We start from the raw sequence: 22,533 nt of genomic DNA, 5'->3' as shown, positions 1-22,533 counted from the left end.
GCGGTCAATACATCGCTCTTTCGATATCAACGTCCTCATCACAAAGCCACCCAGTGAACTTCGTAGGGCTGAAGTCGCCGGTGTGTGCCTCTTCCGAGACCTCTCCGACGTTCAAGTCTTGTGAATGGAATATGCATGGCGTGGATCATACCAGCCAGGGAACGATCTGGTATATGTACTCTGCGTTGAACGGACGCGGTGGCGAGAGGCAAATGAAACCGATGAGGGTTAGAGGAGGTTAGACGGTCCTGGGGTTATGAAGCGCTTGTGTTCCATTGCTTTGTTTTCATTCCCTTGTTTTTGTTCCCGCCCTCGTGTTTGAGAGACACACTGTGGCAGGGTGAGTGCGTGTTCCTGCTCTGATACTCACTCAAAAGTCTAGTGATTAGTGATGGTAAGATAGATGGCCGTTACCGTCAAGCTGTCAATGGTCGGAGGAAAGCTTCTGCGTTGGTAAGCGGAGTCCGAGTTTTGACAATTTGTGCATCGATTGAAAGATTGAAGCTTCCATTGGGCCGAGAGTTGTTTCCCCGTCTCTGCGGGGTGGATATCGATCTCAATGCAGCATGCCTTGCGAGACGCATGCGTGCTGCTTGGCCAAAAGACGCGTAGGCGTGTCGTAATTCCAGGGCAATCGAAGATGCCAAGTTGGTGAACCGTTGACAAGCCTCGATCGCAAGGCGACTAGCAAGCGACGTTAGCTATAGCGCTGAGCTTGGAAATGTCGATGAGCTGCGGTCATCGCTCGGTCGGCTGTGCTGCGGGCCGTGGTGAAACGCCGCTGGGGTGCATTGCGCAGGCATCGTCAACATGCCACAAGCCTACTTGGCGTCATAGATACAGAGAATTGACTCTCACGAACGTCCAATGGCAGGTGGGATGATGAAGGGTACGATATACGAATGAACAAGTGAAAATGAGAGCAGCACGTGGATGCGCGAAGAACGGTTCGCGCGAGGCTGACTTGACCAAGAATAGCGGATAAGCGGGGCAGATCAGCGTCATTGGGCAGCGGCTCCCGGCGCAGTTGCAGGGATGTGCGTACAGCCTCATGGGAGACGCGTATCCGGTCGACCAGCCATAACATGTCCACGCCGCCGCCGCACATCCACTAACCTGCCAGCTCATCGTTCGTTCCAGGCACCTGGTCACCTCACAAACCACACGCAGTATCCAGGCGGGTATAGCATGACGCAATGTTAGACGAGAACCTCCCCAGTACGTGTTCCCAGCTTCCGGGCCAATCGCCATATCAATAGCGGTAGTGGTACTAACCACTCTCTAGCCTTCTTTCTCAAGGCCTCGACCGACAAGCTCAAGCACCACGAATCCTTCTACTTCACCCAGAACGGCTCCGAGCCCGAGGCGCAATATGCCCTGCACCACGTCGACCCAGCCTCCCACGAGGCCAAGAACACATACGCCGTAGCCTTGTTCGACTCGCGCAACCCCGAGGTCCTATACGGCGAAGTGCTTGCGAAGCCGGGATGGTCGCACCCAACACTCTCTCAGGAGGAGATTCGCAGGAATGGCGGAGTGCCGCCCCCGCCCCAGCCCATCTACCCCACCGAATTCGCTATCCAACTCTACAACCCCGACTCGCGCGTTGTCGTTAAGCACTCGACAGCGAAGTGGAGCAGCACCGTCAGCTGGGAATTCAGCATACCCCAGGTCACCTTCAGAACCCCGAGCAACTCTACTCTCGATCGTAGCCTTGTGGACCCCGGCAGCGATGCGAACACGCCCAAAGTTAACTTTGCCTGGCGGAAGGAGGGCAGGCTGGGCAAGGACATGACATGCTACATGACGGGCAAATCGACCGACCCCACCGGCAAAAAGGTCAAGAAGAGCAAGGAACCGGATATCGCCGTTGCTCTGTTCTCTGGCCTGAAGGAGCTTACGATCATGGAGTCCAACCTCTATCGCGTCGAGATTGAGGACTACAAGGGGCTGGAGGTAGCTTTGCTCATCGGGGCCGCTGTAATACGCGATCTGTTTTTCAGCGATCTGAATGACCAATTCCACATCAATGCCAACATCCGGAAGAACAGCGCGGGTGTGCGCGCAAGGAAGGGCTCATCGCCGCTCGAAGGCCCGAACATCACAGCACCAGTCATGACTCCACAGCCGCCTCCGCCGCCGGCCTACACCCCCTCATCGTCGCAATACCCACCCGAGAAGGTTGCCCTTCAGCCTGCCGGCGGTGCTGGCGCGAACGCACAAGTACCTCCACCTTCATATACCAGCAACAACAATGCGGCCAAGCGCTCTTCACTTCCACCGCTAGCTACCAACCAAGCCCGGCCCAGCCAGCCTCCACAGCCCGTCCAACCTCAGCGACCTGTTCAACAGCAGCGCCCGCCTCAACCGCAGCGCCCAACACAACAACGGCAGGCGGGGCCAAGGCTAGATCCACGAGCACAGTGGGAGCTTGACGCTGAGACGGCGCGCTTGAAGGCACAAGTGGAGGCCGAGGCACGCGAGCAGAAGCGACAGGAAGAAGCAAACCGAAAAGCTCGGCGCAGGCAGGAGGAGGAACAAGAGCGCAAGACGCTGCAGTTCCTCGAGCAGGAGCGAAAGCAGAAGGAACGTGAAGAAAAGGAGCGACGTCGGAAGCAAGCTGAAATCGATAAGGAGACAGAACGCTTGAAGAAGCAGTTTGGCGACCAGTCCAACCTCCTCCAACGCCCATCCCCACAGCCTCAGCGACACTCCTCACCCCTCGTACAGGGCGGATGGCAGAACCAGCGACCAAGTCCCGCACCCCGCCCTGCGCCCGTTCCCGCACAACCCCCACGCATGCAGCAACCGCAAGGTGTATACCTGCAAGCACCTGTACAACATCGGCCCGCAGCTAGTCAGAGCAGCTTCTTCAGCAACGGACTACCCAAGCCGGTTGCCAAGGCTAAGAAGAGCTTCTGGGGCTTGAGAACACAGAGTGAGAGTAATGCGGAGAAGATCAAGAAGAAGAAAAGTAGCATGTTTTGATGAATGTTTCTTGGGCGCTGGAGTCATAGCATTGGGTATGGCATTGGGAATGGAGTTTTCTTATTCGTGAGTCTTTATGATACCAGACCTTGCAATATAGTCATGTTCATATTCAAGCTTCTTGTTCCCTGTGCGTGTTCGTGTTGATCTGCGGTACCTAGATGCCATGCAATAATTCCGGCTTTACCTCATTGGTGCTAGCGTTCCCGCGACTTCTACATCCAGCTCTGGAACCACCTCACGAAACGTCCGACACCACCTGGGCAGCTTCCCGCCTCTTCGATCTCGCATTCATTGTGTTCACCCCAAAGTTCAGCCATGAGAGGCATGCCATCATCTCATCTCCGCTTCCATTCAGCTCAAGTTGTTCGCGAAGCCGTCCAACCCCGCCAAGACAGAAACTTGCTCACTTGAGCACATTATCCTGGGGTCCGTATGCAGGGTCGCAGCTATAGCTCGCGCCACAACATGTTCGCTACAATTGTGAGTGGATGCGTGCACACCGGTTCCAGACTCCTCGACCAAAATGACCACGTTCGATTGGATCTTACATCTTTCCCAATGCCGTGGTCGCGGTTAGGCGAGGAAAGGCTTCTTCGTGCTTGCTTGGCAGCGGAACAGAGGCATCTGATTTCCGCTAGCACGACAGGCATGTCGGTAGAATTGCATGCGGAGACGATGGAGAGGAAGATGTATTGGAAGCTGGGGTGGGTATAAAGGGTTTGGCGGCTGCATGTCAGATGCTGTACGCTGGTTGAGAGAACGGATTCCTTTCACATTCTACATCTTTCTGCTTTCGCATCTCCTCGTCCCTCCCTACTCCTACGACTGAGCCTACTTGTAGCATCACCTTCTTGTTGTTACAGCGACCATGTTGTCAACCACCCTCCTCACAGTCGCCGCCCTCGCCGCGGGCGCAAACGCCCACTTCCGTCTCCTCGCACCCACATGGCGCGGTAGCTCCTTCGAAGAACCAGCGAGCCAATGGATCTACCCATGCGCCAACGTGAACGAAACAACAGACATGGCGAACCGTACGCATCCCATTCCTCTTTCTTCTCCCCAACATCCTGCCTACCCATCCCAAACCCCTCCCAAACCCCTCCCAAACCCCTCCCATACCTTCAAATTCCCCAATTCCCGCCTTCTAACCCACTAACCCACCCCCAGGAACTCTCTGGCCCCCCACCGGCGGCTCAACCATAATCAACGGCTCGCACACCTCAGCCCTCACCTCCGTGAACCTAGCCCTCGGCAGCAACGCCACGAATTTCAACATCACCCTCTTGGAAATGTTCAACCAAACCGGCGCCGGCGTGTTCTGCATGAAGGAAACCGGGAAAGCGAATCTGGAAGAAGGGTTCAAAGCGGCGGGGTATAGTGGACTGGATGATGAGCGGATTAATGGGTTGATGGCTACCGTGCAGGTTATTCAGTTGGGACATAGTGGGAGTGCTTTGTATAATGTGAGTGAGGATCTTCTTTCTAGTGGTCTGGGGTTGGGGGACGGGAGCGGTTGTAAGGAGTTATGGGGCTAACAGTGATATAGTGCGCGGATATCATGTTCAACGCTACGGCCGAGTTGCTGTCGGATGATCAGTGCCAGAATGGGACGGATGTTAGTGGTGTGGCGATTTCGAATGTGGGTTCTGCGACGGAAGAAGGGGGGGATGCGGCGGCATCGCCTGCGCCGACTGGTGCGGCGGGGAGACTTAGTCCTGTTGTTGGAAGCGGGATGGTCGCGGTGGTTTTGGCTTGGGCGTTGTTGTAGGAGGTTGGAAGCGATGCGGCTGTGGAGTGTGGATTGGCGGATGACGATACCTATGACTACGTTCGCAATGAACATTACGCTTGTTCTTCAAGTGGATTTAACGTCTTCTTATTCATGCTCCTCCCTCTTCATCTTCATATTCTTCCTCGTTCTCCCCCACCTCTTCACCTTGCTCATCCGGCAGCTCGTATTCTTGTGGTACCTCATCTTTCTCTGGAGTTTCAGGTTGCTCCTCCTCCGAGCTAGACTCGCCCTCTGTCATACCTGGATTACCGTCACGTGTCGATCTTTCGCATTGTGTACATGACTCAGCGTTCTCTTCGTTGGGCCAGCGGCACACCTCACATGTCCATTCGAGCATCTTGGTTATGATGCTGGGGTGGGATGAAGGGAAAGTATGTAAGATGCCCTGCGTAACTGTGAGAGTGCACGTGTGTGGGTATCTTGATGGAACAGTTCATGCCAGGGAACTGTTCACTTTGCTTGCACAATGCTCATTGTTAGGGGTGCGTGGGTACTGCGTGAGTGCTTTGGCATTGTTAGTGCGGTACAAAGGGTTTGAGGGTAGGTGCGCATCAATGGAATGGAACAACCTGGACGCAAATGTAGCCTCTGAGAAATGCACACTCCTGTCGTCCGAGTTTGTCTTTCTGATTCCAAAAAAAAGGTCCTGTCTGGATGTTTGGAATGCGAGTGAACGTCATCGGACCTCCGCAAGGTCTTGGTAGCAACCTAGAGAAGTGAAACTAGATCATCTGACAGCTGTGAATGCATCAGTTGCTCTTATCACATAATCCCGTCGACCTCCATCTCTTCTTGAATACAAAGCAGCCTTTACAACTCTACACTCTCTGCCACGAAGCAGTACAACTCACCACTGAGCCTGAACATCTATCTTTTCAACACGCATCATCATCATTTCGAGCACGTGACAATGTCAGAATCTGATGCTCAAGCCTTGAGTCGCATGAACGCATACGTAGTGCCGTCATACATACCAAAAGACGCACCAAGAGGCCCAGCTGCTATGCGAGTGTCCCGTCCAACTCAAAACGAAGCCCATGATGAAATAGATGACTGGTTAGAGTCGGGGCTACAATCGTATACAGAAGAGGGCCAGCGCATGCATGATGCGGCGAACGGCGTCCAGGTACCGAAGCGTTCGACCGCGCTGACGAGCACGGCGCACGTTGTTGGCAGACTTGAAGAGCCCGAAGTTGCTTCACCGCCTCCGGCCTATCCTGAAGAAATTTCCGTGCCACACAACGAGGATCGCGTGGATGTCCCAATCCGCTCACGTGCATCCATGCGGTGTGGTGGGATCGTTCGTCACATCACCATCGGCGGTGACTACAACAACATCCACTTGAACACCGGTACTGGACAGCAGAACATCGCACATTACGACTATCGCAGGTATCGAGATGAAGAGACTGTTCAAGAATATCATGATGCTGGGAACGGCGGCGGCGGCGGCGGCGGTGACGAAGGCTACGATGGTGCGAACGAGGGCCGCAACGACCACGAAAATAGTCAGGATGATACCCCAGGATATCGTTCGCCAATAGGCGGCCGAGACGATCGAGATGATTGGGGTGACGATCGCTACGATGGGGAATACGACAGGTACAAGGAGCGTCGTGACCGTCGTCGCAACACGCCTGCACGTGACAGCCGGGCTGGTGCGCGCTACGATGATGACGACGGATACAGAAGTGACGGAGGTTACTATAGCTATAGTGATGAGAGTGAGTACAGTGACTGGTAGGCCGAGGGTAGTGTGCGCATCTCGTTCATAGAGACTGTAGTGTTGGTCGACGGCGGAAGAACTGTCCGCCTGGACAATGCGCGGGAAGGCTTTGAATGTGCCGAATCAGTTTGGTCCATAGTGAGATAATTGGATCTGTAATTATTGTAATGCAACGCGGATGACCAAGAAAATGTTGATACCTTCGCTTCTTCCACGTGGTGTAGGTTGAGGAGGAAGAAGATCGGGAAGGCACGGTCGTGCGACGATGCTGAAGCAAAGGCCACCCCGCTTACGTAATATCGCGTCAAGCGTCATTCACCCGCCATGCATCCTCGCCTGCCTTACCTCTTTTCATCTACAATTGTCACGACTTCATCTCCAAACGCCACGTCTACAATGCGCGATACCTACATGCATGTTGCCTCATCATGCCGTGCACTCTGATCGTCGACAAGCTCGGCTTGCGGCCCCGAGAATCCTCGTTCGCAGCTTTTCAGCCCCTGCGATAGCCTGAGAAAGACCTCAACGGACGTCGGCACTTCAGTCTGGTGCGGTCGGTCTCTCAGATCTTGTCCGTTTCTTACTGGAATTCGGTCCTTCGGAGCTACTTTTCCTCTTCTCTCCTGACATTGCTTCACCAGCAATCGAAGTATTGGCCGCCTTCCCAGGATCGACAGCTGATTTGGACGTTTTCGGCCGTGCTTTGAAGAAATAAGCAATCGACTTCTTGCCTCCGCGTGGCGGAATTTTAACAGGAGGAATGTGTTTGACTGTGTTTTGGTTGTCGTTCGCATCTGGCGCCTTTTCTGGTGGTCGCGAGAACTTGACACCATCCGAAGGCTTCCAAAGATTAACTTCTGGACCATCGTCTGCTCTGGCTCTCGACTCTGGGTTGGGCCCCGAGCGTGACTTCAGCTCCTTGTCGGCATTTACGCCAGTGTCAATTCCATGAACTACGGAGGATGCAGTCCCTGCATCTGAACGCTGCCCCTGTAAGCGCTCACGTGTTGCGCGCGTTAGTTTGCCAGCGTCACCTTTCACCACGGCGTCTTCCGACAGGTCTCGGGATGCATCAGTGTCGACAGAACTTTCCGTACGACCTGTCGAACTGGTGGAGCTCAACCGATCCGGACTGTCTTCGACAATGACCTGCTGCGGTAATGGATCTGCAGTCGTCAACGTACGCCAAGCTCTTATACGGCTGTCGAGCTTGTGTTGATCGTCTTCAGTGGCCCTGCGGTTCACGGCATCTTTCTCCATGATGATACCGGTATCACAGCTCTGCAGATCGATAGACTCTACGAAGTCAATGCAATTCTTAGGAATTCCGAGTTTGCGAGCTTCCTCGTGAGCAGCTAGGTAGTCGGTTCTAGCGGCCTGCAAGCTTTTCTTGTCAAGTATCACGTCTCTGAGAAATGCTTTGTTGAACTCCTGCCTGATGCTGTTGGAGGACCTCGAGCCATTTGAGTTTTGTACGGCCTTCAGGTACCTGGCTCCTTCTCGATCGTAATTATGGCAATAGTTCTCGCGTCGATCCCGGGCCCGGAGAAGATCTTTATGGCGACGTGAAAGTCTCGCTATAGCACTGAGAACTTCACTATGCGGATCAACAAGTTTTCTCTTGTCAAAGGGCGTCTTTGTTTCTGCTCGAGGAGCACTCGGCCGATCATTGCACCGCTCCAGCCTCTCTTTCCCACCCTCCCGTTGGCTTACTCGGCCTGCCATCTCCTCCCGGTTATCCTGGTTCTGACGAGATGAGCTTCGGGTTCTTTGCCTCGGTAGTGCTCGGGCTATCTTTCGTAGAGGCACATGTGCTTCTGCCCACACTTGCTTCAACGACATCTCTACGTCCAGCCAGCGAGCTTTCAACCCATCATCATGACTCCTTAACTGACCCTCTACTCGCCTAATTGTTTCTTGGGCTCTATTGCGAGCTCCGAGCGCACCTCGACGATTTGACTCCAAATCTTTGAACTGAACCTGGTCCTTATCTTCAACTTGTCCTTCCCTTCTCAAATGGGCAAGACGCGTTTCGATACAAGCCAAAGCTTCGGTGTGATTGACTTCGTCTACCTGGGCTCGCTCATATTGTTTCTGCCCTGCTTCGTAAGTCTTACGATATATCTCGGCGAATTGAAGCGCGCGTTCTAGCGACGTTGCAAGTTCGGGTGACAGTCGGATAGCCAATTTCGATCCTTCGCCCTCTTTGATCGCTATAATAGCGGCGGGCTTACGGGAGATGAGTCTCTCTGGGTCATACTCACCCTCTAGCTGCCCGGGTCTAGCCTCAGCTCGAACTGGTGAGGCGTTGTCACCAGTTTGGGATCTTCCAGCAGCGCTTGATGTTAGTTCTCCACCACTGGCCTCCGAACTCACACTCATGTTGCTATCGCCTCCATGCCTGTAGCCTGTTTTCCGTGGGGTTGAAGCAGTTGGGTTATGACGTACCCGCGATTCGTCACTATTGTAATAGTGATTGGTTATGTTATAGACGTTCATTCTGCGTCTGGATTTGTATATATCGCCCTTTTCTCTCCTTCCGGCAGGATGGAAGTCGGCGGCTGAGTTTTTCTTTCGGCCATGACGCGAACTGGTCCTAGCCATGGCTAACGTAATGTGTGTGTTCAATGATTGAGTGGCTGGGGCGATCTTTTGAGACACCTGAAGGCTTATGACGAGGGGAAGGTGTCAAGATGACAGTGGAGTGAGGCTTGCTAACATATCCACAGACAACATTGGACTTGCCGAACGAACAAAGGGCCGTTCCTTTGTTCAGTTCTCCAAAATTGTCCACACAGCCGGGACCACTAACAGAGCCATTGTTGCAAGTTCAGTCATGACGATGCTTGGCTACGATTTACTCAGCTGTTGAGCCTACCGAGCCGTCTTCTTCTACCTGGTCATGCCCTCGTTCTTTGAGAAGTAGTTACCACTACTACATTGACCAAGGTATCGCGCACGCGAACCAGGACCTGTTCTAATCCCAAAAGCGCTCCACAATTTCTTTAGGCAGTGCGCCAATCCTCTCCTTCGTCTCATACACCTTGATATCATCACTGCCCATCGCTACAAGCACCGCAGACCGATGCTTGGTATCCTCCCCGACGGTCTTCCGCAACAGCTGGAGTAGTGTCACAACCTTCTGCAACGCCTCTTGGTTGCCCTTCTCCCACTTCTCGAAACCCTTGAAGCTGTCTGACTTGCTTCCAGCTTGGGTAACTTCCTTGATCCGAAGGTCCTTTTGCCTGTATGTTCCGTCAAAGTGAGCGTTGTGCTTCCCGCCGAGGCAGCAAGTAGGGGTTCTGCCAAACCACATCTGATCGATTGGTCGCGAACTTGCATTGCTCTTCAGCTCCAAAATCTGGTATTGAGGCACCGCCTTACCCTGGACAAGGACGGTCGTCTTCTGTGGACCTCCATGCTGGATGGTCTCAACGTCGTGCTCATTAGGGACAAAGGTAGGAAGAGTACTCGGTGGTGCATCGGGGTCTTGCGGCGACTCGATCGTGGGATCGTATGCGTCGGTCTCATGGCGTACAACTATGGTGAGGCTACCAAGCTTGTATCTGATGAAGCGATGATGGGTTGTTGCTCCGTCGATCTCGGATTCTGTGAGGGCGCTTTCGAAGTTACGACCGTAGGTATTGGTAGCGGACCTGACCTTTGCGTTGCGTACTTTCCTTCCGATAAAGAGAGTGTTCTTCTCTAAATCGAGATCAAGATGAAACGCTTGGAAGGAAGCGTTTTTGACGCACTTCATCAGAGTTAACATCGTAGTGCGGTTGATCACGACATCCACTTCGTTGAAGCGGATATCAGGGTTCATCATCGCGATGGCCTGGAAAGCGGGCTCGTATTGTTGCTGTGGAGCACGATCTGCATGCTCGTCGCTAAAATGGTAGCCAGAGTCGGGCGCAATCTTGAGAGGAAAGTCTCGAGGGTTTGGCCTCTTGAACACTGGCGGCGATCCTGGGACAGAGATCGTGGACTTTGCTGAGTCCATAAAGCTGTAGCTGCAGATCAATGCGTACCCTTCTACTGATGAGATGTCATCTGAGCTGGGATAGATATCCTCGTAGGTACCCTGCCATACGATCTTGTCTGCGTTGGCATTGGCGTACATGTGTAAGTACCATTCTTCACCCTTGGGCTTCGAGAATGTCTTCAGGTTCAAGTCTATGTACACGCGTTTGCCGCTGGTTCTGTCGATATAGTGCGTCCCATGAATAGTTGACGTTGAGAATACAGGGTTTGATGAAGCTCGAGGGCGTCCGAACGCAGCTGGCGGGGCGGCGGTGTCCATATCTTTCGGGAAAGCGCTTCGGTTCATGCCTCGGGTGGGGGTCGATCGAAGTATTTAGGTGGGTAGTGGGCTTACTTACTGAAGTTTGAGTGAGCAGGTAGATGAGAACAGAGCTTGTAGTATATAAAGACCGTGGGCGAGAATTTACCGCCTAGGCACCAGAGACATTGAGTGTCCATCGAGTTGGCACGGGCACATAGAGTGAATGCCAGACTCATTTGGACCTCGGGAGGCTCTTTGCCTGGATTAGTTCTCAGGAAAGAACGCAAGAGACCTGTAATAAGTATTTTCAGATGACCAAGCGATTGCGAAGGCTGTCGTGGCTATACGTCAGCAAGCAATTAGACTTGAGATCATTGCGAAGTGCTCGGAGATGTTGCAACAGATAACCCAAAAATGTCTGAATGCGTCATAAAACACCACTAACGTCTTGAGCAGCAGCTACTTAGCCCTGTTTTGGTCGCTATCATCGGCGCCTAGAAGTCTTGAAGAAGTCTGTGACTGAACGTCGCTTATACTTGGCAACGACGTCGTGCCTTTGATCGCGGTCCATATTAGCAAAGCGTTGTAGGTCAGTTTGTCGTTGTGATCTTTTAGGATGTCGGTCTTCTTTTGATCGTGAGGCTTGTCTAACTCTATTATCTCGAGTTTTTATCGAGATTTGTGACACCGTTGGACTGTTTTTGGTGCGATTTCGTCTCCTTGTCTTGTGAACTCTGCCGTTCTTGTTATCACTGTCGATAACCAGTTCATCTTTGGTTCTTTTGTGTTGAACAATTGGATCGTTTTGCTCCGAGTGAGGTTCAGTCAGCGCCTTGCTTTTGCTCTCCCATGGTTGAACCTCCTCTGCAAAACCTCTTTCTTCGATTGGGTAAAGGGGCGTTTCAGCTGGAGCGCAGTTCAAGTTCCGTCGTATCCAAGCCTCCAGTACGTTCATGGGCACTTCCTTCAAAAACATCGCATCTTCTTCGTCAAGTAACAGCATTTCGGTACTTTCCAGCTCCTCGCCACAATCAAAGTCTAACTCCACATCGGGAATCTTCTCACGCCAGGCTCGACCCACCGCTCGACGATAAGCAACTCTGGCTTCTTCCAGCTTTACCTTCTCGTCGCGTAACATGTCCAAAAACGCTGGCTTCACTACGTTGTCTCTGAACTCTGCAGCAACCCCATCCTCCCATGGTGCCCAGCTCGAATAGTGGTGACACATATGCTCAAACCGGGTGCGCGTCTTGCGCAAGGCGTCGGCAGACTCTTTAACGTCATCGCGAAGACGACGAAGGCTTGTGGGTGGCTCGCAGTCGATTCGTCGGGTTATACCTCTCTGATCTCCTTTGGGAAGTCTTGTTTCATCAATTGAATCAGACTCTATAACACGCGCTCGCACCCAGACTGGTAGTAGTAAAGCTCCGACGTTCTCCCATGCGTCTCTGCACGCTTGCTCAGCTAAGTTGCAATCTCCCCATAACTGAGTTTCTGCGTCTAACAGTCGATTTAGATCTACGCGAGTAAGATAAGCCCGGGTAACAAGCGTTCTCCGTTCCTCAAATTGCTCTGGTGTAGGGGCACTCGATAATGCTTCCATCGCTGTATCGAACTTCGCCAGTTCTTCGTCAGATCGTTGCGCATCCTTCACTGCTCGAGCCTTCTTCTCTCCTGTCTCAGCTCCATTCTCATCGATTTTTGTCCAAAGACTTTTATAGTGGCGTTCTGCGCGAAATGATTTACTGATGCACTCCGCCATCTCATGCGACACTGTGATTGCGGGCGTGATATTCTTGCCATCGTTAATGGCTACAAGGCGAGGTGTGCCAGAAGGGAACAGCCTGGCTGCGTCTCGTTCGCCCTTTGTCGACCAGTCCCGGACGGCGAGTATTGTACCGGTTTCCACTGCTTTCTTCCCGAGTTCCTTCGCAGCATCATTTCCACCGCCCCCTGTAGCTCTTGAGTCTAGAGTCTGAGGATTGCGATCTCTCTCACTTGCTCTTGAGTCTAATTCATCACGTAACATATCATCTCTCGAGCTGGGACGGAAAGCTTCGACGGGACTCTTAGTGACTGCTTGATGATCTTGCTGAGCTGGCCCAGTTGTCGAAAGTATACCGCCCCGCGTACCAATATCTCCGTGTGAGTGCTGGCTCGCTCCAGATTGATGTCTTTCTGCACTGGTAATAGTTGAGCTAGTATGGTAATGATGATGATGGGTGTTATAGATGATGATGCCATGTTTTGCGACATAGCTGTGGATTTGCTCGCCAGTTGGAACAGGCTGCTCAGATGCGGCTGACGGACGGTTCTCCATGCCGCATGTATTTCCTGCCACTTGATGAAGTAAAACCCATGACGAGTTTTGTCCAGTGTCGCAAGTTCTAGGCTTGTAGCTAACAAGGGTTGGATACATGGCCCGATACAAAGACACAAAACTGCTTTTGATGTCTTTGTCCGCTCAATCCTCTTTGTCTATATAAGCACAGTGACGCCACTTTGATACCAAATGTGCGAAGAAGCTTACGTCAATTAGGCTTGCTCAGTCTGTTGAGCATGTGGTTTGAGATGCAACGACTCCACATATCTTCATCTGTTGCATGGCGGAGTTGATCACCCCGGGGCTGCAATTTGTGTCTTTGCTTAGGACAACACCGCTTCTGCTGGTGTAATGCCACAACTTTAAACCGAAGACCAGGTTCGATTTTCGAGTCTCGACATGTTGCATACATGCTGCTCTTGTGTCAGAGTAGTCTATGTGGATTAAAAGACTGATACGTACATTGTCTGCTCGTTTCGGCGTGAATTGTGGTACTTGATCTTTAGAAAAGGCTTAGAGTGAACTTCAAGCGTAATCTACTTGATAACAGAAGTAGAGTCCGCCCTCTGATTAGCGGCCGCAAGTCGTGATACGCAAAACTTCCAAAGTAAAACGCTCATTGTCTTGGAAGCACCGCAATTCACTTGCACGCGCTTAGGTACGTGCAGAAGGACCTGGGCATAGGACGCAATTCAGGAAGTGCCAATGCTTTCGTAGAACAGCAATTCGCTGACACTATCACTCAACCGCTTTCTCTGATCCGCTCCCAGCCTTTTCATTACAAAACACCCAACCCTTTGCATTCGATACACTTTGCATCCATCAAGCCAACTACAACAATGGAGGATCGTCGGGAAATACTCGAAGAAAGTGACACCAGACCCACAGCGCCCAATAGTCGTTTGGTTCAACATGCGGATGATAAGGACTACCCTGACCGAGGACCTACCGAGGTCTCAGCTAGGAATCCCGACCGTCATGATGCCGATGACGACAACAGAAACCGTACTGCGGACATTGACCCCAGATCGAAGCTTGAAGCGCCACTCGGGACTCATTGGGGCACTACTAGGCCTGCTTCAATTGAAGTCAGAATGGGACTTCAGATAGGATCGCTCATTACAGCACCGATCCCGCAATTTGCCAAAGACCCGAGAGGCAAAGAAAAAACAAAGGATGGTTTCTTCGCGAGCCCACATGGCATGATGCTTGTCAAAAGGTACCCCTTAACAGTGTACAATGTGGATCGAGATAATGCTCGCATGCCAACAAAGTTATACTGTATGCAGCGTCATACCTATGGAAAGAGCGGATTATGGAAAGACGGCCGCTTACGAGATGACCATCATGTCCATGTCAAACTTTTACCTCCGGGCGGAAACATCGCGGACAAAGGCGATGCAGAAAACGATCCTCTGCTTGTTCGAGAACTATACAACAATAAGTCGATTGCGGATAATGCCTACCTCGAGTTCAAGAGCATCTTCGTCGTTGAACTGGATGAGCATGTCGAGCTAGACGGGCAATTGGAGACGTCCAGCTGGCTTCGCTTGTTCGGAATGCACCTGTCCACTCACATGAACACTGTCCTTCTCCAACTAGAAAGTAGCCCAGGCCGCAAAGAGGAGGCCAAAGAAATTGTCAACGACCTCGCTAAAGCTTTCGCTAAGAAGGCAGGCGGGAAAAACGAAGCAATGCATGCAGGTCGAAGTCAAAACACTACTATAAACGAGACCACAGCGCAGACCCAAGTGGTATATGGTGAGCTGAATGGCCAGGCCAACTCGGCAAGCAGTATCGCTCAGAATCAACTGATTTCCACGCGTGATGGCAATGCCAGCCAACAAACGACCGATGTATATAGTCCCTGGGAGCGCTCAGAGGGTCGCGAACCGCGTCGGCGCAGTAGATCCCCAGGTGCAGAGCTGCAACCATTTCGAGAGCGCGATGACCGTTATGAAGGCAATGACCAGCCACGCTACCAACCTCGCACCTATGAGGACGAGCGTACCAGACGTGCGCAAGGAGGTGACTGGCCACACAGCCGTGACAGAGGGGAGCGTCACACGGTACGGGAGTCAAGACATGGTGAACGGGACCATCGATCTGACCGTGATACGGATCCTATGCCTCTTAACAGATACTATGCGGACAGTGAGGGTCGTAGAAGCGATCGCCGGTATGATTCGCCGGGTGGTAGGGAACAAGGTCGTGGCGGTAGGCCTGGCGCTTGGGGACGTGGTACACAGATGGGTAGAGGCCGGGGAGGAAGAGGCGGAAGAGGGGGATGAGCTCACTACCACCGATACGTCGCAAAGGACTTGGCATGTGCCCGTGCCATCAAAAACGAGTAGATACATAAGATACGCGTCGGATTGCGCGACGGATCTCTTGGGTCGTGCGAATGTCAAATGTGTAAAACTGGTCCTTCTTAATTTTGTATTGTCGTTACTTACTGGGGTAACAAAGCCGTTTTGAATGGAGGCGTTGCACTGAGATGGAGCACGAACAAAGGACGGCGTCGCGACGCGTCATAGATCGAAGAACGCGCTACCTAGGTATCCTCAAAAACCAGACCTCGGCGCAACCCTCAAAGCACTATGAGCCAATCTGAACACATGCGTCTCTGGATCACTGGGACAGCTCTATGGCGATGGTTACGAACACTTGTATAGTCTGCTGAGTTCCTGAGACATTGCGGTGTTGAAGGCTGACACGCTCTGGAGCTTTGCCGTGTACGGCTGAGCCGCGGCGCTTGGGCCATGTCCCCGAGGCCGGAGGTTAACGGCGTGTACTACTATTCTTGTTTACGCACTTATCTTATAATAATCTAATTATAATAACTTTAGAAAGTATATTAAGTAGTTAGATTTATAATAACTATAATTTACTAATAAAGTTTAAGCTAGTATATCTCTATATATATCTATAGTATAGTAATAAGTTTTTAAAATAACTTTAAAATAAGATAGCTTATACTATAAAACTATAGTTAAAGTTTAAGTATATAAAGTACTATTATTATTTTTATTATATTATACTATCTTTATCTAAACTTTTTATTAAGATATCTACTTAGCTTAAAATTTTAGTTTAAGTTTTTAGCTAAAAGTAAATATATTTATTACTACTACTAAAATAGTACTTTAGTAGCTAGTTACTAAAAGTAATAAAAATAATTATAAAAACTAAAGTACTTATTAAAAAATATAATAATACTAAAGTATATAATAATAGCTAGATAATTAAGCTAGTTAAATTATATTACTAAAAAGTTAGTCTAAGTAATATAGATAATAATAATACTTAAAGTGCTACTAATAGTATATAGTAATTAACTATAATAAAATTAACTTTATTTAGCTAGAAATTAATACTTTAAACTAGCTACTTATAAAGTATATTAATAGTACTTTTAGCTAATATAAGAAAGAGTAGCTTAAGCGTATATATATAAAAAAGATAAGTATTAACTATATTATTATTACTAAATATAGTAAGTACTTTAATTTACTTAAATAGATATATTATAAGTAAAAAGAAGCCTACTAATAAGTATATATTTACTTCTATATATAGAAGAAAAAAGATAAGAAAAGAAAAGTTCTTCTTACGCGTATAACTTACCTCTTATAGACTTTATACTTTACTACTTTAGTTAGCGCTAAGTTATATATTATATAACTAGAACTATCTACTCAATATAGCGTAGTCTTTTATAATACTTTTCTTCTAAGAATTATACGTAACGCGTTATTATAAGAGAGTATTTATAATATAATATTAGAGTCTATAGTAAATCTAACTTCTATACGTATATATTAATTATTATTTAACTACTCTAATAGTAAATAAAGCCTCTTATATAGATCTAGCTATTATTATTTAACTACTTCTTATAGTAAGAGAGAGTTTTAGCGCTCTCTTCTAGGTATATAAAGCTAGCTTCTTTCTCTTAACTTATTTCTTTCTTACACTAACTTCTTTACTTCTTATTAAGATCTCTTATATAATAATCTAATAATAGCTACTTCTACTTATAGTATCTAAGCTACTAATAGTTCTAACTACTTTACTTTTGCTACTAGTAGTTAGACTAATAGCTTGTACGCTAACGCTGCAACTAACCTCTAGAATATTACCTATTATCTACTTACTTATAACTATTCTAACGCTATAATTATAGTTATTAACGTATAAGGTAGTATTAATATAAATAACTACTCTATCTAGTATATTCTTAATAGAGAGATTACTAATAAGCTTTATTATATACTTATAATAGCCTTTATACGTTTCTCTTAACTTCTCTTTTATCTAACTAACTATTTAATAGACTTTTATCTACTATATTACTAAGTTCTTCTTTTGTTCTACTTAGAACTTACTATATAATATCTATTAGAGTCTAGATAATAGTAAGTACTTCTCTATTATTACTTATAGTACTATCTTATTATAGTTATAGAGAGAGAAGTAGATAAGCACTAGGTTTTGTAGAAGACTAATAGCTATATTAAGTATAATAATACCTAATCTACGAGAATAAAGAGAGCGCTAAGAAATACGTAACCTACTCTATAGTTCTATATATATTATATATATTAGCGCTATTAGCTATAAAGAGAATTTCTAGAAATTCTACTTAGCCTTACTACGTTCTAGCTTCTAGAACTTACTAAGACTCGCTAAGACTTATAAGACTATAGAGTTACCTTAAGTATATAGCTTAGGCACTAAGCTCTTATAGCTTAGTATATTTAACTTTATATAAAACTTTAGTATTTAATCTAAGAATTATACTTCTTTCTTAACCTCTTATAATATAATATTATTCTACTAAATATACTATTATACTCTTATACTATTATATTAATCTACTAATTATGCTAGTATACCTACTTATTCTACCTTACTTACTTACTCTCTAAGAACTAACTCTTAGATTATCTTAGAATAACTTTTATACTTTAAACACTCTTAAGATAAGTAATATAAAGATAAATACCTCTACTACTTTCTATACTATAAAAGTTACTAGTAAGAGTAATAAGTCTAATATTTATAATAGAGAATATAATAAGCTTAAAAGTTAGCTACTCTAGATTAACTATTACTTCTATTTTAAAGGTAATAAGATTAATAATAATAATATAGTTGTCTAAGCTACTACGTTTCTATAAGAAAACGCTAGAGAATAGATTACGCTTATTATCTATTACTATATAGATAATACTATTAAGAATATAGATAATAAGAATCTAGTTAAAGACTAGAACACTTTTAAAGTAAAGATGCGTAAAGTCTTCTTATCTTTCTAAGAAATAGTAATTACTAAGTAGAAGATTTAATAGCTACGCTAGATATACTCTACTACTAACTATACTACTTAATTCTAGTAGTACTAGGTAGTTATTAATTAGAATAATAATACTTTAATATAAATATATAAATAAAGTCTTAAACTCTAGGTTTAAAAAGAACTAATAAGAAGTAGAACTAGTATTAGTACGCTTTAGAAACTTATAAATAAAGCTATCTATATTAATAACAAACTCTATAGACTCTAGCTAGAAAAATAACTATTTACGTAGAGAATGCAAGCACTTAAAAACGTAAATAAGAACGCCTAGATTTATTTAAAACCTTACTATTTATACTCTAACTAAGAACGTCTATAAAATAATATATCTAGAATTCTAAAGTTATATACTACTAATAGCTATAAACCTATATACTTTAATAATCTTAATAAAGAACTTAGAAGACTTAAGTTTTAAGATAAGAAGTAGAAGAAAAAGAACTTTAACTACTATACTTATAGTAAACTAGGTTATATAGTATAAGACTATAAGAGTTAAAGTAAAGTAGTATAATATCTAAATATTCTATAACCTATAGACCTATACTAAAATAAAGAGTAGAATATTATTACTAAATCTATCTATAATATTAATAGTTATATAGTGTAAAGGTTGTTCTAAGATAACCTAAGAGTTAGTTCTTAGAGAGTAAGTAAGTAAGGTAGAACAGGTTAGTGTACTAGCACGTTTAGTAGAATAATGTAATAGTATAAGAGTATAATAGCACGTTTAGTAGAACAATGTAATATTACAAAGGGTTAAGAAAGAAGTATAATTCTTAGATTAAATACTAGAGTCTTGTACAAAGTTAAACACACTAAGCTATAAGAGTTTAGTGCCTAAGCTATATACTTAAGGTAACTCTATAGTCTTATAAGTCTTAGCAAGTCTTAGTAAGTTCTAGGAGTTAGAACGTAGTAAGGCTAAGTAGGATTTCTAAGAATTTCTATTATAGCTAATAGCGCTAATGCATGTAACATGCGTAGAACTGTAGAGTAGGTTACGTGTTTCTTAGCGCTCTCTTTGTCCTCGCGGGTTAGGTGTTGTTATACCTAACACGGCCGTTAGTCTTCTACAAAACCTAGTGCTTGTCTACTTCTCTCTCTATAACTATAATATATAGATAGTATAATTAATAGGCTAGAGAATCTAACTCTTATTACGCTAGAAGACGCTACCTCTAATAAAGTAAGCGCTTCTAAGAATAAGTTCTTTAAGAACGTTAAGGTAACTAAGATTAACTAAACTAAGTTTAGTAAAATAGAACTATTTTAGTAAAATAATAGGCTAGTAATACTATTTATACTAAGTAATAAGATACTATAGCTCTTACTATAGAATAACTAACTATAATAGTATCTTAATAAATCTAATATTAACTATATATATAAAATACCTAATATTATAGCTATAATAAGATAAGACTTCTATAAACTATTCTAGTAGGTAGATTACTTTAAGAATAATATCTCTAGAAATATATACTAGTTTCTACTAATGTCTAAAAAACTAGATTAGGTTAATAGAGTAGTTAAGTTATAGAAAGATAATAACTATTACCTCTTAGACAGAGAATAAGCTTAGAAACTAAACTAGCTTAAAGAGAAATAACTAACGTAGTTAGCACTATAACTAAAGAAGTAATAATATAAGTACTAACTTAAGTAAGAATCTATTAGAGAATAATACTAGATAGATTACTATAATCTATAATACGTTAAACTAATATAAGTTGCATGCTTATATAACTATTACACTATTTACTATTCTAGTAAGATTAATACTAACTACTTCTCTAGAACGTGCTATAAAGTAGTCTATTACTAAAAGTAATAGTATAACTATCTAAAAGACGAGTACCTAGTATATTTATAGAATAAGAAGAAAAAGCTATACTTCTATAGTTATAAAAACTTATAGAAAATACTATAGATATATATAACTATATAGATAGAATATAAGAATAGAAGTATATAGAAGTATAATTAACTCTTATAGTATACGTGTCTTAATATTAAATATAACGCCTATATACTCGTAAAGAAACTCTATAGATATAACTAGTAGTCTTTTTTAGATAGAAGACTAGTACACCTAGAGCTAGTAAGAAGATTAACTTATTAGACTTCTTTAGACTTATTAAGCTTCTAGTATAGCTTAATAAAGTATAGATATAGATATTAGTAGACTTAGAATCTAGTGTAAGCTATATTTTAAGCGCTATAGTAGAACTAGCTAGACTAGTTCTAACTTAAAAGAAGAAAAGCTACCTACTATACGTTGCTAGTAGATAGCTAATACTAGATAAATCTACTATTATATACAAGGTTATAGAAGTAACACTCTATATCTAAGAATATTAGAAAATAATAGACCTAGACGTTTTAGAAGTAGCTACCTATAATATTATATTAGAACTTTTCTAGTTATAAGAGTATAACCTATAAATTAACTAGAAGTTAAAATAGCTCTTATTTAAATGCTATAGACTAGATATATCTATAAGCAACTCTATATATTATATAAAGTAAATAGTAGATAAGAGAGAGATTAACCTAATTGCATAGACGCGATAAATCTTAACTAAGAATAACTTTAAGAAATAAAAGTTTAACTTAATAGATATAGAAAAGAATAACTCTAATTATAAAGTTAGAGTTCTAGAGAAACGCGTAACTCTAAGTATTCTAAAAGAGTATAAAGAATTTAAATATCTCTTTAAGAAAGTAGTAGATAGCAAAGTCTTACTAAAGCACTAAGATTAGAACTATAAGATTATTCTAGAGGAAGAGAAGAAACTACCTTTTAAACTAATCTACCTCTTATTAGAACTAGAACTTAATATTCTAAAGAAGAAGCTAGTAGATAACTTAAAGAAAGGCTATATTAGACCTTCTACTTTACTAGTAGAATTTCTAATACTCTTTATTTTAAAGAAAAAAGAAGACTTACTAAGAATATACGTTAACTATTAGAAGTTTAATAATATTATAGTTAAGAATTAATACTTTCTACTAAATATTATAGAATTATAGAATTAACTATTAGAAGCTAAGATCTTTATAGTAATAAATCTTAGAGATAGCTACTACCTTATTAGAATAAAGAAAGGTAAAGAATAGAAAACAGTGTTCTGTATATAATACAAACACTATAAATATACTATTATACTATTTAGGCTTATAAATACTCTAGTAATATTTTAGATACTTATTAATAATATATTAAGAATATACCTAGATATCTTTATTATTATATACTTAGATAATATTCTTATCTACTCTAAGAATAAAGAAGACTACGTTAAATATATCTATATAGTACTAAGGTGCCTAGACTAGTATAACTTACGAGTTAAGCTAAAGAAGTGCATATTCTACGTAATAGAAGTACTCTTCTTAGGTCATATTATAGATATTAATAGAGTAAGAATAAGTAAAGAAAAGATTAAGCTTATTAAAGAATAGCCTTAACTAACTATAGTTAAGAAGATATAATTTTTTCTAGAATTTCTAAACTTTAACTAATAGTTTATTAAGAACTACTCTAAGATTACTATTTCTCTAACTAAGCTAATATAAAAAGATACGCCTTTTATATAAAGTAAGAAAGTAGAAGATATATTCTAAACGCTTAAGAATATAAGTATTATACTACTATACTTCTATATATTCTAATTAGAATAACTATTATATTTTAAAACTAATACGTTAGACCTTATACTTAGAGGCTGCGCTAGCTAGCTATATAAAGGTAAATAGTATTCTATTACCTACTACTCGCGTAAGTTCTTAGAGTCTAAAGAATAATATAATGTTTATAATAAGAAGCTTCTAGCTATTATTATCTACTTAGAATATTAGAGAGTATACGCTAAAAGCTACTTAGAACTTATAATATTTATAGATTATAAGAACTTAGTTAACTTTATAATAACTAAAGAGCTTAATTACTAATAAGTTTAATAGTTAGAGAAGTTAGGCTAGTATAAGTTTAAGATTGTATATATACCTAGAAAAGATAATAGTAGAGTAGATACTCTAAGCTGTAGAT

At 44.1% G+C, this 22,533-nt stretch overlaps 5 protein-coding genes across 5 annotated transcripts; 3 read left to right on the top strand and 2 right to left on the bottom strand.

Moving 5' to 3' along the window:
* Window positions 1-1,196: 1,196 nt before the first annotated feature.
* On the top strand, window positions 1,197-2,988 carry J4E90_008970 (uncharacterized protein; the record flags this gene model as incomplete). Its single annotated transcript, XM_051438491.1, has 2 exons — window positions 1,197-1,218; window positions 1,286-2,988. The coding sequence occupies 2 exons, from the start codon at window positions 1,197-1,199 to the stop codon at window positions 2,986-2,988; spliced, it is 1,725 nt and encodes a 574-aa protein (XP_051287801.1).
* An 871-nt stretch (window positions 2,989-3,859) lies between these two features.
* Window positions 3,860-4,759, top strand: J4E90_008969 (uncharacterized protein; the record flags this gene model as incomplete). The annotated part of the gene is made up of 3 exons (XM_051438490.1): window positions 3,860-4,022; window positions 4,159-4,454; window positions 4,538-4,759. The coding sequence occupies 3 exons, from the start codon at window positions 3,860-3,862 to the stop codon at window positions 4,757-4,759; spliced, it is 681 nt and encodes a 226-aa protein (XP_051287800.1).
* A 1,073-nt stretch (window positions 4,760-5,832) lies between these two features.
* Window positions 5,833-6,527, top strand: J4E90_008968 (uncharacterized protein; the record flags this gene model as incomplete). The annotated part of the gene is made up of 2 exons (XM_051438489.1): window positions 5,833-5,839; window positions 5,869-6,527. 2 exons carry the CDS (start codon window positions 5,833-5,835, stop codon window positions 6,525-6,527), a joined length of 666 nt encoding a protein of 221 aa, XP_051287799.1.
* Window positions 6,528-7,049: 522 nt separating this feature from the next.
* Window positions 7,050-8,891, bottom strand: J4E90_008967 (uncharacterized protein; the record flags this gene model as incomplete). The annotated part of the gene is made up of 2 exons (XM_051438488.1): window positions 7,050-8,780; window positions 8,886-8,891. 2 exons carry the CDS (start codon window positions 8,889-8,891, stop codon window positions 7,050-7,052), a joined length of 1,737 nt encoding a protein of 578 aa, XP_051287798.1.
* Window positions 8,892-9,486: 595 nt separating this feature from the next.
* J4E90_008966 (uncharacterized protein) lies at window positions 9,487-10,839 on the bottom strand (the record flags this gene model as incomplete). The annotated part of the gene is made up of 1 exon (XM_051438487.1): window positions 9,487-10,839. One exon carries the CDS (start codon window positions 10,837-10,839, stop codon window positions 9,487-9,489), a length of 1,353 nt encoding a protein of 450 aa, XP_051287797.1.
* Between the last annotated feature and the right edge of the window lie 11,694 nt (window positions 10,840-22,533).

The sequence above is a fragment of the Alternaria incomplexa genome, assembly GCF_024043165.1.
Source record: "Alternaria incomplexa strain BMP 0042 chromosome Unknown scaffold_14, whole genome shotgun sequence".
Lineage (NCBI taxonomy): Eukaryota > Fungi > Ascomycota > Dothideomycetes > Pleosporales > Pleosporaceae > Alternaria > Alternaria incomplexa.
The sequence above is the reverse complement of the archived record's forward strand: the minus strand, read 5'-3'. Positions and strand labels throughout refer to the sequence as shown.